This window comes from Aethalodelphis obliquidens, unplaced genomic scaffold, assembly GCF_003676395.1.
Source record: "Aethalodelphis obliquidens isolate GAN/ISIS:26980383/991018 unplaced genomic scaffold, ASM367639v1 scaffold90, whole genome shotgun sequence".
NCBI lineage: Eukaryota > Metazoa > Chordata > Mammalia > Artiodactyla > Delphinidae > Aethalodelphis > Aethalodelphis obliquidens.
Genome location: NW_020838034.1, coordinates 5,390,775 through 5,406,886, shown reverse-complemented (window position 1 = coordinate 5,406,886; position 16,112 = coordinate 5,390,775). Strand labels below are relative to the sequence as shown.

At 48.3% G+C, this 16,112-nt stretch overlaps 1 protein-coding gene across 1 annotated transcript; it reads right to left on the bottom strand.

Moving 5' to 3' along the window:
- Positions 1-11,650: 11,650 nt before the first annotated feature.
- On the bottom strand, positions 11,651-15,562 carry NHLH1 (nescient helix-loop-helix 1). The gene is made up of 2 exons (XM_027094980.1): positions 15,281-15,562; positions 11,651-12,225 (listed from the first exon to the last, which is right to left on the bottom strand). The coding sequence occupies exon 2, from the start codon at positions 12,050-12,052 to the stop codon at positions 11,651-11,653; it is 402 nt and encodes a 133-aa protein (XP_026950781.1). The 5' UTR covers positions 12,053-12,225; positions 15,281-15,562.
- Positions 15,563-16,112: the final 550 nt, after the last annotated feature.

The following is a 16,112-nucleotide window of genomic DNA, read 5'->3' as shown; positions in this document are numbered from 1 at the left end:
CTACCAGAAGAAAACAGTGGAGTTTCTTTTTTTATCTTCTGATCTTGGAGCAGGGAAGGCCAAGGCCCAGAATACAGAATCCAGAGAAGAAAAAAACTATAAATTTGACTAAATAAAAATGTTCTGCATGGCAAAAGAGTTAGTATCCATAATCCTATAGATTTTACAATCCTATAATCCTAGAGATACTGCAATCAATTAGAAAATTCCCAACAATCAAACAAAACAATAAAAGAATACTTATGACTTTACATCTACCTGAACAGCAAAATTTATAAGTTGGATAAATCAGGTGCTAGTGAGGTGGTAGGAAATAGAGATCATCACAAGCTGCCGTGTGCAAAGATGAGTTGATATGTTTTGTAGCACAATTTAGAAGTATCTCATAAAATTGAATATGTGTATAGTCTCTAATCCAGTTCCATTCCTAGGTGTGTATGACAAAAATGACCCTGCAGGGACTTCCCTGGTGGTGCGATGGTTGAGAATCTGCCTGCCAATGCAGGTGACCTGGGTTCGAGCCCCGGTCCGGGAGGATCCCACATGCTGCGGAGCAACTAGGCCTGTGCGCCACAACTGCTGAGCCTGCGCTCTAGAGCCTGTGAGCCACAACTACTGAGCCCGCATGCCACAACTACTGTAGCCCGCACCCCTGGAGCCCCTGCTCCACAACGGGGTGGGGGGCCACTGCAGTGAGAAGCCCGTGCACCGCAACAAAAAGGGTCCCCCTCTCGCCGCAACTGGAGAAAGTCAGTGCTCAGAAACAAAGACCAAACGCAGCCAAAAATAAATAAATAAATTTATAAAAAATAATAATAATAAATGTTAAAAAAAAAATGACCCTGCAAAGGATAAATGAATTGACTTATTCAAGGATATCCATTGCAGAAAAAAACTGGGGGAGAAAAATCTTATATAATAAATACATGGTATTGATAGAATGCACATATGGTATATGCAGTTAAAAAAAGAACTAGTCAAAAAAAAAAAAAAAAAGAACTAGTTCACCATATATTGTGTTTTAAATTCCATCCATAAGAAAAGCAGAATAGAATTTTAAAACACAATGCTCAGTAGGAAGAAAAAAGAAAAGGAAAAGAAACAGACTGAGATGTACATCACAATATTGTCCTGAAATATAAAAACATGTAAAATAATGTAATGTACAGATCACTGATACATATGAGTCAATAAAGGGATGAAAGGGAGATTCAAACACATGCACTAAATAATTGAGTAGATTCCTATGGGAGGAGTGGCAAGGAAAATAGGGTCAAGGATGGGAAGAGGAAGCAACAAAAAGGGAGGCATGGACGAATTATTTACCGTGCAACAAACTGAGGAATTAACTTGATTATAGCAGTTGAACAAAAGAAGAACAAAAACATATTTGTTTTCCTTAAACTCAATTGTATTTTTTAAAAGAAAAAATATTGCATAAATTTTTTTTAAATAAACAGTTTTTTTCACTCGAGAACCAGAGAAGCTCATGAGGAGACCACCTGAGACTAGATTAAAGGAGTGCAGGTCCTGCGTGCACCCTGATCCTTATCAGCAACCCCACTCTTGAACTATTGCCATAAAACTCCTCACCAAATCCCCCCAGGTTGGGGCACACAGTTTTTCAGGGCACAAGCCTGCTGTGTCCCCCTTTGCCTGACAAAGCAATAAAGCTGTTCTTTTCTACTTCACCCAAAAATTAAAAAAAATAAAAAATAAATAAAGTTTTTTTCAATAGGCCAATGATATGAACAGGCAATTCACAGAATAAATACAAATAAGCATATGAAATTATTATAAGCATATGAAATTATAAGCATATGAAATTATCTAATAAACATATGAAATTATTATCATCAACCTCAAATAGGGAAAATTCAAATTAAAGAAAAATTTGATATTTCTTTTGCCCGTAAAGTTGGAAAAAATAAAAAAGAATGATAATATCCATTGCTATGAAGGGTGTGAAGAAATGTAGACTCTCATGTATGGTTGGAAATAGTGGAGGTCGATAAAGACTTTTTGGAGGGCACTTTGGAAGAATCTATCAAAATTTTAAATGTTCATTCTCTTGAATCCAGCGGTTCCATTTCTAAGAATCTACCCTCCGAAAATGCTCACATTTGAGTGAGCAAATATATACATAAGTGCACAGATGTATGCATAGAATGATATACACTGCAGCATTATTAATAACAAAAGATTGGAATTAACCTAAATGTCCATCAGCAGGAGGATGTTATATGAATTATCATACATATGTCCTATGCAGAGGTTTAAAAAGTGAAGTTAGTCTGTATGTACAGATAAAGAAGATTTTTATAGTGTGTTGTTTAAAAAAAAGTAACAGTACATATTAAGTTAAAGTCTAATAGTAAATGTACAGATAAGATTTTTATAGTGTGTTGTTTAAAAAAAAGTAACAGTACATATTAAGTTAAAGTCTAATAATAAATGTACAATATAATTTTAAATGCATGCACCTATGTATTTATATACATTTGTAATGTAAAGTTTGGAAAGATGGTTCAGACCAAATGGTTAATACAGATTTCTTTGGGGGAAGGTTATGTAATTCATACCTACACAGTTGGTACATCTACTTTTAACTCTATGTACGTATGTTAGTATTATTTGAATTTGTTACAATAGGCATATATTACTTAGGTAATTTTTTTTAACTTGCCTTTTTAATTTTTTTTAATTTATTTTTGGCCGCGTTGGGTCTTCGTTGCTGCACGCAGGCTTTCTCTAGTTGCAGCGAGTGGGAGCTACTCTTTGTTGAGGTGCACGGGCTTCTCATTGTGGTGGCTTCTCTTGTTGCGGAGCACAGGCTCTAGGCACTCAGACTTCAGTACTTGTGGCTCGCAGGCTCTAGAGCGCAGGCTCAGTAGTTGTGGTGCACGGGCTTAGTTGCTCTGCGGCAAGTAGGATCTTCCCAGACCAGGGACAGAACCCATGTCCCCTGCATTGGCAGGTGGATTCTTAACCACTGCGCCACCAGGGAAGTCCAGTAATTTTTTAAACGCTTTTTAAAAATGAGTAATCCTATGGCTTCCGGTGGAGTGAAAAGATAAGACACAGCTTCCAGAGGAAAATAACATATGAGAACCCCGTCTGAAATGTCAAATGGACTGGAATAGATGAATACGTATTCTCAAGGTGAATGGTAACAGGTAGATGTTGGGACAATACAGAAAACGGAAGTGGAAGATAATAAAAGCCATAATTTGTCTTAATATAACCACCATTTATTGAGCTTTGTTATGCACTGGCATGGGGCTAAGGGCTTAATATGTTATCTCTAATAAGGAAACAGATGTTTGGAGATTTCAAGTAACCCACCCAAGGCACACCAAAACCCATGTGATAGTAGGTAAATGATTTCAGTACCATTCAATGTGGGGAAGGCAATCATAGAGATGTGCATAGAAAGCTAAGGGGGAGCAGGAAGGCTATAGGAGGGTTTCCTGGAAGACGGGACATCTCTGTTGTCTTGAAGGATGAGTAGGACCTACATAGGTGAAGTAGAAGCAAAGGAACAGAAGTTAGGAACAATGTGGAACGTACCAGAGAGCTCGTTATAATGTTAGAGGACAAAGTGTGAAGGACGGAATAGCCGTCGGGGTGGAAAGACTTGCAGGAGCTGCACCATGAAGGGAATTTCGCGCCATGTTGAAGAATTTGGATTTTATTCAAGAAATAATGGGGAGCCATTAAAAGGATTTGGGTCTAGCACTGTCGTGATTAGATTTGCACTGGGGGTAGGTCACTCTGATGGCAGTCTGGAGGGTGGATTTAAGGAGAGGGGGCCAAGAGGCAGGGAGACAGCTCGGCAACTGCGCTAGTCCAGGCAAAGGAAAGCAGGGGTGGTACTGGTGGAAATAAAGAAACGGTTCCAAGTCTCGTTTAGAAGGCAAAATGGATGGATGTTGATGACGGATTGGAGGTGGGAGCCAGGGCAATCGAATGCTGATGGTGCCATTTCGTCATCTGAGGAGCAACAAGGGAGAAGTCGGGATGAGGGGAGGAGAGAATAAAGAGGCCAGTTTGGGGATGTGGAGCTGGAGATTTCTGCGACACGTCCTAGCAAAGAGGTCCAACTCTTTAGTCACAAACCCAGAGAGCCAGCTTCCTTCTGGACACTCCATGGGAAGACTCCTCAACAGCTCTTGTTCAATGTGTCCTTAGTATGTCACCACTGCTGCCACCATCCCCACCACAATCCCTCACAGTTTCTCCTCCTATCTGGTCTATTTTGGAAGGCAGCGCCACTGTTCATCCAGGCTTCCCAGACAGAAACCTGGGAGTTCTCTTCTAGCCTCCCACATTTAATAAATCGCCAAGTTCTGTTGAATCCACATTTAAACAGCTTTTCCTAAATCTGTCCTCTCCTCTCCATTCCCTCTGCCACTGCTTAAACAGACTCTTTTTCTCTCAGCTGACCTTGCAATAGCCTTCTAAAACTGTTCCCTGCACAGATCTTACCCTTGCTCATCTGTCTTCAGAACCGTCCTTAAAGTGACATTTCTAGAATGTAAACCTGACGGCATTTATCCACCCTACTCAACAATATTTATTGGTTTCCCATCATTATGTGGTGAAGGACAAGCTCCCTAGGATAACACATAAGGCCTCTCCTGCCTGGCCCCTGCTTACCTCTCCCGCCGTCCTCCATCACTCTCCTGTCCCACCAGCCCCTTGTATTTTATGTCCTAACAATACCAAACTGGTTATGGTGTGCACTTGCTCACAAAGCCTCCTCAGGCCTCCATGCCTTCGTACCTACAGTGCGTTTCTACCTGGAATATCGCTGTCTCAGGTGGAGTTCCCTGGGAAAGAGATTCTTACACTCTGAGGTGTATGCCGGAGGATGCTTTCAGGAGACAATACCTGTGAGGTGTGAGAGAGGCTGTATTAAGCAGAAAGCTAAACTGAAATGCAATGGGATTGCAGTAGAGGCCTCTGGCAATCCCATGGGGGATCTCAAGCTGGGACAGCCCTTCATGGTTGTCCCTGGAATGGGGCTGTGTAGCTCCATGCACCAAGCAGCCCTTGCATGTACACTGCCTAGGGAGGGAGTGCAGCCTTAAGCAAGCAGCGTTCCTCCTCCAAAGGCAATTCCTGGAGAGAGACTCCTCGGCTGTGAGTCAACACTCCTGCATCTGGGGAGGTGAACGCCCTGTCCAGTGAAGGAGGAAATTTGCAAAGGGGGTTCCTGACATCACACCGCAGAATTTTCTGCAAGCACCTTTACAGACCTGGCAAATCCCTTTCAGTCTCTGAAGCCCAGCTCAGGGTTTACCTGCTCCCTCCTTCCCCAGCACTCCCTCTGAGTTCATACTGACTTCTGATCCTTGCATATGCTTTTCACCCTCAGGAAACGGATGTGTTTCCATGTCTTTCTCCCCAGTAGATACTGAGGAGAGCCTGGGCCTGTATTTCAGAACGTAGAACAGTGTCAGGCACACGTTGGCTAGTTAATAAATGTATGGTGCACTGAATAAAATGGGAACGACTGGTGAAGGAGACAGCTACAAGGTTGTAAAAGGAGAAGTCTGGAGTTTAAATGCCAGTAAGGACAGCAGAGAGGTGGATGGCAAAGGGGAGCTGATCTCAGGGCTCTCCCTCTCCTCTCACTTCACTCGGGAAGCAGGTTAAACCCAAGAGTCCCAGGTTAAAGCGGAACAAGGCTCTGCTCTTGGAATGATCAAAGCAGGGCAGAAGCCAGCAAAAGTCTGTCACTTGTAAATAACCATGTGGCTGATGGAGCTGGAAGGCAGAGGTAAAACCTAGAAGGAAGGATGTCATGGTCTATATGGGAAGAGAATCTTAAGAAAGAGTAGATATATGTATATGTATAACTGATTCACTTTGCTGTATACCTGAAACAAACACAACATTGTAAAAATCAACTATACTCCAATAAAAAGTAAAAAACAAAACAAAACAAAAAACCTAGAGGGAAGGAGAGGAAGTTAAACAGCTTCAGGTCTCTGTGCCATACCTGAAAGTTGTCACTCAGATTCCAACATGAAAAAGGGCACAAAAACAAGCACACTGATGTATGCGCGTACAGAGACCACAGAAGCAGGCAAGCACCCTCAGAGTAGAACACACACACACGCACACACACACACCCTGAATGGAATGGACACAAGAAAAAATCAATCCGAAAATTATAAACCATTAATATATGTAAATGAAACACTATTTATCCCTAGACAGCAATCAACCCTCATCCACCTTCTGGAAACCTCTGACAAGAAGAGAACTTTGGATTGCAGGTCCCACCACATCTCCTTCACCCTTTGTCCCCAGTCTAGCACCATCTTCTCATTTCCCATTTCTTAGCAGCTCCCAGCCAGAGAGGGGGAAGAGTGAGAACATCTCTAATCACGGACAGCAGGGGGCAGTGCTCCATAAGCAATAATCAGACCTGGCTTAGAGAAACTCGCTTCAGGGAGGGAACGGGGGAAGAGGAGGAGCAATAGGTCCGCCCAGCACAGCGTTCTGATCACATTCCCCCACCCAGGTCTCCCTCTTTTTCTGTTTCTTCAGCAGCCACCGCGCTTTTCCTCAGCTGCTATGTCTCCATCCTCAGTTTAGCAGATTTCAGGGTTTGGCTCTACCCAACTCCCCAGAGAAGCCTGAGCTAAGGGACCCACAGCCTCTTGTCCCCTCCCACTCTATCTTGGTTTCCAAGGTGACCAGGACTCCTAAGTTTTTGGTTGGACTCCTGACTGATGCTCGGGAGCCCACATGAGGGGCTTCATTCTAAGGCCACCTCTTGAAGGATGCATGCATCCTCACTGGCACCAGTGGCACAACTGGTGTGGTGGAACAAGGGCTGGATATCAGGCCCCTTCACTGCTCTGGCCTGGCACATTGTACAGTGCACAGACTGTGCAACAGTACAGGTTGGCCCTTGTACTTGCTGCCCCTGAGGTACCCTAAGCGAGAACTAATCATGCTAAGCACTGCCACAATGATCTCGTTTAACCTTCATAACACGCCTTTGAGGCAGGTCTTATTATCTTCCCCTTTTTGCAGATGAGGAAGTTGAGGCCCAGGGAGGCATGTGCTTTGCTCATTATGGCACAAAGCGCAAAAGGTAAGTATGGAGCTGGGACACATGTCCTCCGGCTTCCAGGTATGAGCTTTCTCTCTCCTCTAGCACAATGTTGCTGCTTCTGCTGCGGCCACCACACTGCCTCCCTTCTCCCCAACTCCCTCTCTGCTCTCTTCCTTCTTCTCTCTGGCGAACTAGCATTTGAGGACTAACCTTCCTGTTAGCTTCTTTCCTCTGTCCCCAATCCTTACCCAGCTGGATTTCAAGAGCTTAGGAAAGGACATAAGAAAGCAAGAAAGAGTCAGAAAGATGAAGGAAGGGGGTGGCCTAAGGGGCCTTCCAGAAAGAGGAAGAAGAGAAGGCAAAGAAGTCGGGCACTGCATTGGGAAGGAAGGAAGGTGGGTGAAATGAGGGAGAGGAGCCCTGTGCCCAGACTGGAAAGGGGCACAGGCAGGGCCTCCATTGTGTGGGCACAAAGGGGCCATATGCCTGGCAGCCTACACAGTGTGTGTGTGTGTGTGTGTGTGTGTGTGTGTGTGTGTGTGTGTAAGGGGAGGAGAGGGAGGAGTGGCTAAGAAGTCCCCCCCATTCCCTCAAACCCCTGGGGCCCTGCTGTCTGCTCTGTCACTGGGGGTGGGGTTTTCTGAGAAGAAGGTCAGAGGGAAGCAATTATGACAGACAGCATGGGAGGGTCAAGGCCAGCGGTAACTGGGGATGGAAGAGGGCATGGAAGGCTCGAAGGGGCATGATGGGGAGGGGCTAGAAGAGGGAGGGGTGAGGTGCCAGAGCCCCACTCGCCAGGTGCCCCCCAACCGCCCGTCCCCCACCCCACTGGCCCACTTGCTGGGGTTTGGTGGTTGTGAAATGAGGGCCCCCAGATGCATCCTCTTCTAACCTTCCGTTCCTCCCTCCTCCCTGAGTGCTAGACCCGGAGCGCTCTCTTTTACCCTCATCCAGGGACTTCTATCTCCCTGACAGTCTCCTCTCCCAGGGCCTGGTCCCCTGCTCCCTTCCCCCTCCACTCCCCACCTCCTTCTCCCATCCTGTGGAGCAGAACGGCAGCCGAGGCCAATTGATTATCTGAAGAAATTCGGAGCTAGCAGTAGAACAGCTGCAGCCGCCCCCTCTCACCATCCCCAGGCCCTAAGGGATCCCTGAGGGGAGGGGCCCAGTAACCCCTTCTGCTTTCCAGCGGGGCAAAGTGATGAGAGGGAGGCAGGGCGCTCAGCGGACTGAGGCTGCTGTGCAGTGGAAGGCGCAAAGCACTTGGGGCCAGGTAACCCCAGTCCGCCATCATGGGTGAGCCCCATCACCTTTGTGGACAGCATTTCACCTGCCTTTCAAACAAAAGTGTTGGATTCAGCAATTTCTGTGCTCCCCCTTCCCACCCTGGCCCCTTGTAGTCCTCAGATTCTCTGTGGTCTCTGTTCAGCCCTCCCTCTTGCCAGGTTCTGGGCAGAGTACATGTCATCTAAATCAGATGGGGAAGGGAAGATGTCAACCTCTTCCCGTATGGGAGTTCTTCCCTAAGTCTAACTCAAACCCCTCTTGCTGCTGATGTCATTCTTTGCCCATCAGAGATGAAAACAGCACCCTTCAGAGACTGAAGGACATCTCAGCATCTTCCTCCCAGTGTTGGCATTCAGCCTTCTCAGAAGGCCTTCAGCCTTCTAAAGTTTGGATAGGATCTTCAAGTTCACCTAGCCGGGATTTCATCCGGCAGGAATGGCTCCCTGGCAGCTCTGCCTACAGTGTTTTCTTCAGTCTATTTGGACTCCTCCTCCTCGAGGCAGGCGCTTCCACTGCTGGACAGCTCCAGATGTTGCAACGCTTTTTGGAGTTAAAAATCTGTTTCCTATCACTTCCACCTACTGGTCTTTGTTCTGCCTCCTGAGACCACATAGAATGTCTGTTTTTGTTTTTTCTTTCAATATTTGAAGATGGGTATCATATTGTCCCTAAATCTATTCTTGTAAAGACACATATCCTCAGTGTTTCAACTATTCCTTCTGTGAAGTTGTTTCCAGACCTTTTGTCTTCTTGGCCGCACAACTCTGAATACTCTCTAGTTTATCAAAGTTGCTGTTAAAATAGGGACTCCATAGAGTGTCACCTGTCAGGCTGGCTCATTTCAGAGAAGCAGAGGGGCATTGGCAGTATAGGACAAAAAGAACCTGGGTTTGAACCTTCTCTCTGCCCTTAACTAAATGTGTGACCTCGGGCAAGGTCCTTCTCCTCTCTGGGCTCTAGTTTCCTCATCTATAAACTGATTTTAGAGTCCCTTCCAGGATTCCTTTGATATTCCTTCAGCACTACTTTTTATCCCTTTCCCTATTCTTCTCTTAGTACCACGTCCTCCACTGTGTTCTCTCGAGTATCTGAAAGTTGGGGAACACAAAATGGGCCAAGAACCGTGATTGCAAGGAATTTTGATCCCGCTCAGAGACAATAATGGGGAAGGCCATGTTTCATAGCCATGGCATGAAATGTTTCATAACCCAGCAACGTGGACCCACAGACACATGTTTAACTTGGGTTCCACTGGGACACTCAGCTCCTTCCCTGATCCATAGAGACCAGGAGCAGAAGCACAACATCAGAGGGGTCAGAAAGTTTCACTCAGTGGGTGCCAAGATGGAAGTACATGGTACGTTAGGTGGAGAGGCCTGGGACCTGTTACACCCTCCCCTGCACCTCTTTACTCTGTGACCCCTTCTCTCTTTTTTCATTTGCTCACCATAGTGAGCTCTCATGATCCCATCAGGAAAGGCTTCAAAGCTTGGGACCCTCAATGCCCACTCTATCATAGCCTGCAGTCCAGCTTCCCAACCCAATTGAATGATCACAGCTGTACCTGGTGCTAGAACGAGGTCACTTTAATTCTTCTTTTTGTATGAAATCAGAACTGCAACAGGAGGAAATCACACACAGGACACAGGACACAGACCTTTAGGGCCCACTGTTGGGGGTCTTAGGAAGAAGTGAGGGTCATGGGAGAGGGCTGGAGAGAGAAAAGGAGCAGGCAGGACTGGGGTGGGATTGTCTGGGGATGGAGGGAGCTGAGGAAGGATCCAGGAGCCCTGAAAGTGGGGGAGGGGCGCCATCCCAGAGGACTAGGGTGTCAGGACAGATGGATCCCAGGAAGGGATATGGGTGTGGTGAGCAAAAGGGATCCCCACACACACCTGGAGTTACAGAAGGAGCAAGAAAGGGAAGGGAATAACTAGGGAGGAAGCAAGAGAGACCTGGCTAGGACAGCCAGGAGCTCCCTCACTCAACCCCAAAGTGCACGACTCGGCAATAAATAGTAATATTTATAAATAAATACGTAAATAAATAGATGAATAAATAAATAAATACGTAAATAAATAATATCCTTGTAGAGCTAGGAGTTTGGTGCGAGGGAGGTGGAAGCATGGGAAGTGCAGTGAGCTCATCTCTTCTACACAGGTCCTCAGGTCCTTCATTCTGCCACGGACCCTGGGCTACTGAGCAGGGGGCGCTCAGCAACATGGGGGTAGCGCAGAGAGCCACGAGGTGGGATGGGGTAGGGGGTTATCTTCCCTTGCTAAAGGCAGCTTAAGGAAGCAGAAAAAATATAATAAACAGGTCCTAGGGTCGGGAGAGCTGAGCTTTCTCAGAGGGCAAAAACAGGGCATTCCCCCTGCATCCGAGGGAGAAATCAGTGTGGGTTTTGCACATCTTTGTGGTGGACTGGGATGGAGGAAGCAGACATGAGATTTGGCCCACTCACTGCCTGGGCCTTTTGCAGATACTCTGGGCTGATTTGGGGGACATCACCCCCTACCCCAAGATCTAGGTTCCCTTTCTCTAGCTGCACACAAAGAAGAAGAAAGTTGGGATGGTTGGGGTGGGAGGAGATAGGGAGGGGGCCAAATAGCTCAGAGAGGGCAAGGCACTCACTACCAAGTAAGATCCGAGGTCTGTATATGCTAAGCCTCAGGAACAAGATAGAAAACAGGAAGAGTTTGTCCATAATCCCCAGCTACTGAGATTCCCCTCACAGGAGTTACCTCACCATGCCCCTGCCTCCCAAGGACTAGACTGAGATGTCTAAGGAAAAGCCCACACCCTCTAACCCCAGCCTTCCCCTTTCCTGTTCCCATGCCCCCCCTCTACCATGGGCAGGAGAAGCTGCAAAACGGTGCAAACAGGATGGGAGACAGAGTCGGGGTCTGGGGAAGGGGATGTGTCTCTGAAAATTTGGATGTAGGAGTAGAAGAGGCAGCAGCCCATGAGCGAGCCAAGGGGAGATTCCAAGACTGTATACCCACCACCCAAGCAAAAACATTTCTAACCGGCTGGGTCCCAACCACAAACTGTAGAAGGTACCCACGAGAAGAGCCCTCCGGCTGCCTAGATGAGTAAAAGGAAGTCTCCTTCGACCAATCGACCAACCGGTGGGCACTCTGCCTGGGCCCAGGGCCTGTGGGTACATGCTATGCCAAGGTACAGGGACTCAGGGAGGAGAGGCCGTTCTAAGCAGTGAGCGGCGAGGAGGGACCCCAGCGAAGCCCCGGGGAGAGGAGTGAATCCAGGGCGGGAGGCAGGCAGTGTTCAGACGTCCAGCACGTGGTTCAGGTAGGAGATGTAGCAGATGGCCAGGCGCAGGATCTCAATCTTGGAAAGCTTCTTGTCGGGGGGCAGCGTGGGCAGCAGCTTGCGCAGCTCGGCGAAGGCCAGGTTGAAGGCTTCCACGCGAATTCGCTCCCGCGTGGCGTGGGCCGTGCGGTACTTGGCTGTGGCGCGCCGCCGGCGCCGCCGCTCCTCACGGCTCAGGTGCTGCAGGTCTTTCCGGCCCGGCTCTCCTGGCTCCAGGACGCGAGCCTGGCCCCCTCCCGGCCCCCCCGGCCCCGCCCCGTCAGGGCCCGCCCCGCCCCCACAGTCGCTGAAGCCTGACTCGGTCTCAGAGTGGGTGGGAGGCAGGTCCAGCTCCATGGTGTCTGAGTTGAGCATCATGATGGATGCCCCTCGCCCTGTGAGATCAGGATCCCCTCCCCACCCCTCCCTCTGGGAGCCTGAAAGCTGGTTGCGGGAGGGGCAGGAAGGGCCTGGGGTGGTGGGGTCTGCCACTGAGCTCAAGGAAGTGAGAGCCACTTCAGGGTTCCATGGTCAGCGTTCTGGTCGGGAGCCTGGAAGAGAGAAGGGGAAATTGGTAAGGGCAGAGGGAGGAAGGAGGGGACAGCTCAGAGATGGGGAGGGGTGAGGAAGGTTTAAGATGGGCTGGGAGAGGGGGAGGTACTGTAAGCTTGGGGAAAGAACAGCAGAAACATGGGGAGGGGTGGAGGCAGTGAGGCAGGAGAGACAGGCAGGAGGCCATGGTGTCAAGGAGTAAGAGGAAAGATGGAGAGAAGGGAAGAGATCCAGAAAGTCGGCAACTCGAAAGGAGAAGAAGCAATGAGAAGGACAGGGTCAGGATAAAACTGAGCAAGAGGATTAAAGACCTAAGTGTAAGACTTAAAACTGCAGCTCCTAAAGAAAACACAGGGGGAAAACTTCATGACATTGGACTTGGCAATGATTTCTTAGATGTCACACCAGAAGCACAGGCAACAAAGGCAAGCATAGACAAATGGGACTACATCAAACCTACAAACTTTTGTGCATCAAAGGACACAATTAACAGAGTGAAAAGGCAATGGGAGAAGTTATTTGCAATTCATATAGATGTAAGAGGTTAATATCCAGAATATTATAAAGGACTCCCACAGCTCAACTTCAAAAAACTAAATAACTAGATTAAAAACTGGACAAAGAGCTTGAAGACATTTCTCCAAAGATGATATATAAATGACCAGCAAACATATGAAAAGATCCTCAACATCACTAATCATCAGAGAAATGCAAATCGAAATCACAATGAGATATATATGACCTCATACCCATTCGGATGGTTACTATCAAAAAAAAAAAAACCAAAAACCCAGAAAATAACAGGTGTTGGCAAGGGTGGAGAGAAATTGGAACCCTTTGCCCTGTTGGTGAGATTGTAAAATGGTGCAACTGCTATGGAAACAGTATGCAGTTTCCTTTAAAAATTAAAAGTAGAATTACCATATGATCTAGCAATCCCACTTCTGTGTTTATGTCTAAGGAAATTGAAATTGGGATCTTGAAGATATATCTGCACCCCCATGTTCTTTGCAGCATTATTCACAATAGCCAAGATATGGAAACAACCCAAATGTCCATCAATAGATACACAGATAAAGAAAATGTGGCATATACATACAATGGAATATTATTCAGCCTTAAAAAGGAAGAAAATCCTGTCACAATGCTACAACATAGATGAACCTTGAGGACATTATGCTAAGTGAAATAAGTCAGTCACAAAAGCATAAATATTGTATGATTCCACTAATATGATATATGTAAGTATTCATCTTCATAGAAGCAGTATGTAGAATGGTGCTTACCAGAGGCTGAGGGGAGGGTGGGGAAGGGGAGGTGTTGCTCAAAGGGTATAGAGTTTCAGATTTACAGGATAAAAAAGTTCTGGAGCTCTGTTTCACAACAATGTGAATATACTTAACACTACTGAACTGTACACTTAAAAGAGTAAATTTTATGTTATATGTTTTTATCACAATGATTTTTTTTTAATAATTAAAAAGGGGTGGGGGGGAACTGAGCGAGACTGGAGCCACAGCTGCAAGAGAGATTGGCTGTGGCTCTAAACCTTTCCCAGTTGTGAGGGGAGCATTGCAAGCCTTGGCCCTACCATCCCCTCCCTCCCAGGGCCTGTCTCCACCCTGGCTGCTTCTGTATGTGTGTGTGGAGGGGAGAGGATGATAAACACACAGATTGCCCTTTGTAGAGTGGACTGGGGCATATGGAGCTCGGCACAGCTGCCCAGTTCAGTCCCTCCCAGCCCCCAAACCCCACAACAGGACCATTGCAGACACCAGATCCTACCACCCCGACCACTAGAATCAGGGGGAGGTATCTCCTCTGGCCACAATCCCCCTGCTCAGGACAGTCTCTTCCTCCAGCTCTGTCCTCAACACCCTCAACCCTTGCCATTCCCTGGCCGTTTTGGCAACTCTGCAAGGAAGATTGGGGAAAGGGAACATAATCAGCTTTCCACTCCACATCCTCCCCCAGCCCAAGGCCAGTTCAGATGTGGCGGGCAGAGACGGATAGGGGTAGCTTTTGGAGGCCACCATTTGGGGCTTGGCGAAGCTTGCTTGTCCCTGGGACCAGAGGAAATCAGGAAGAGGCAGCAGGAACATGGTCTGGGGGAAGGCTGGGGAAAGGGCTTTGCTGTGGGAGAATGTCAAGTGGGAACAGTGGGCCACTCACTGTGAGCTCAGCCGGAATAAAGTGGCAGAAACAGAAGCACAGAGGTTCCTTCGCAATCACCATATCCCCTTCCTCACCAGTCCGGGTTCTCCCGCCTGATGGACACCTTCACAGGGGTCAGGACTCCCCAGGCTTGCCCCGCCCCACCATGCAGAAAACAGGCTCAAATGAGTAGTCCACTAACAGTAAGCTCTGAGGTTGGGGGTGTGAGATCATCAACATCTGACAGCATGTACGCACACAGCCATAACACAAAACAGACGGGGGTGAGTGCTGAAATTTAGAACACACCGCATATTCCAGGGTCCAAAGGAACACGAGGGGATGGATGGCAATAGCGTGGGAGGCCCCGAAGTCAGCACCTCCCAGTATGTGTTTAGTGCACCAACTCCCCACCCCCATGACCCAGGAATTCAGCTATGGGGCTCTCGGCATGTCTATCACAGCCCTGCCTGGTCCCCATGTTCCTTCATCCCTGATCACTTGGCCCTCCCTTCCCCTCTTCTGCTCCCAATCTGACCCCAGTCCCATTTCCACCTGGACCCACTGTCTTCCCCAGCTCCAGTCCTGGCAGCAGCTTCTATTCACCCATCAAGTCAGTCCTCACCCCAAAATCCACTTCTGGTTTCAAAGTTGCAGGTTCCGAGGATCAGAATTCCAAGCATCCAGGATAGGACTTCCTGCCCCACTTCTGCCATCCCCAACCCGACTGAGAATAGATAGGCACAAAGAGTCAAAGGGGAGAAGCGGGGAAGAGGGAGGTGCAGGGACAGAGAGAGACACAACGTGAGAGAAAACTAGAGGGAGACTCTGGGAGGGGACTTGAGCCAGAGAGTGGGAGGGACACGCCCACCCCTCCCCAGCCTTTGGTTCCCCCTTTACCTAGGAGGAGCCTGTGAGGGGATCCAAGCTGGCAGGACAGGGGGGCAGCGTTGACAGCCCCAGTCTCCTCTGGCTGCTCAGAGCTCATCCGTCTGCAAAGTTATTGACCAGCTTTCTAGACCTCTCCGGGGCAGCGTGGCGTGGCTGTACAGGCTCCGGGGCATAGGAGAGGGGTACACATGTTGGGGATATAGGGCCCAGGTGGAGGGGTTGAGCTTGGCTAGGTACTGGGGACACCCGCACTCACACGCACACACACACCACACGCTCACAGACACATACACACCTGAGCTGGCCCAGCCCTATGTATATATATGGAGATACACACACACACCCCCAGCTCTCCATTGGCTGGCCCAGCCCCCCCCCTTATCAATATTAAACAGTAAGGCCAGGCAGCCATTGGCAGAGGGATCTGGGAACCCCCCTGGGAGCTGGGGGTGGGGCTGGCCCTGGGGGGGGGCGAGGAGTGGGGGAGCAGGGACATCTGTTCTCCATGCATATTTCATAAGCAAGAAATGGAGAGCTGGGGAAGGGGTGGGGCTGGGGCGAGAGCCAGGGCAGGATCACAGATGAAACCCCTCAGTCTCCCACACCAGAGGCGGCAGGGACAGAGGCCCCCAGCAAGCCAGGTTTAAGTGCCATGGTCCCATTCTGAGTCCCAGCTGGGCTTTGACAGCCCCTTCCCACATCTCCTTTTCCCTGGGAAAAAGGCTCTCCAAGGTACTAACAGGGAGATCGAGAAAAGGGCAAGTGGACAGCATGAAAACGCAGAAGAGGTCCCTAGAGTCCTTGCCCTCACCAAGCTCTCATTCTTCGTAAAGCTGGTTCC

Bases quoted from the DNA above. Each gene is read 5' to 3' on its own strand.
- NHLH1 (XM_027094980.1), bottom strand. From the start codon at position 12,052: ATGATGCTCAACTCAGACACCATGGAGCTGGACCTGCCTCCCACCCAC.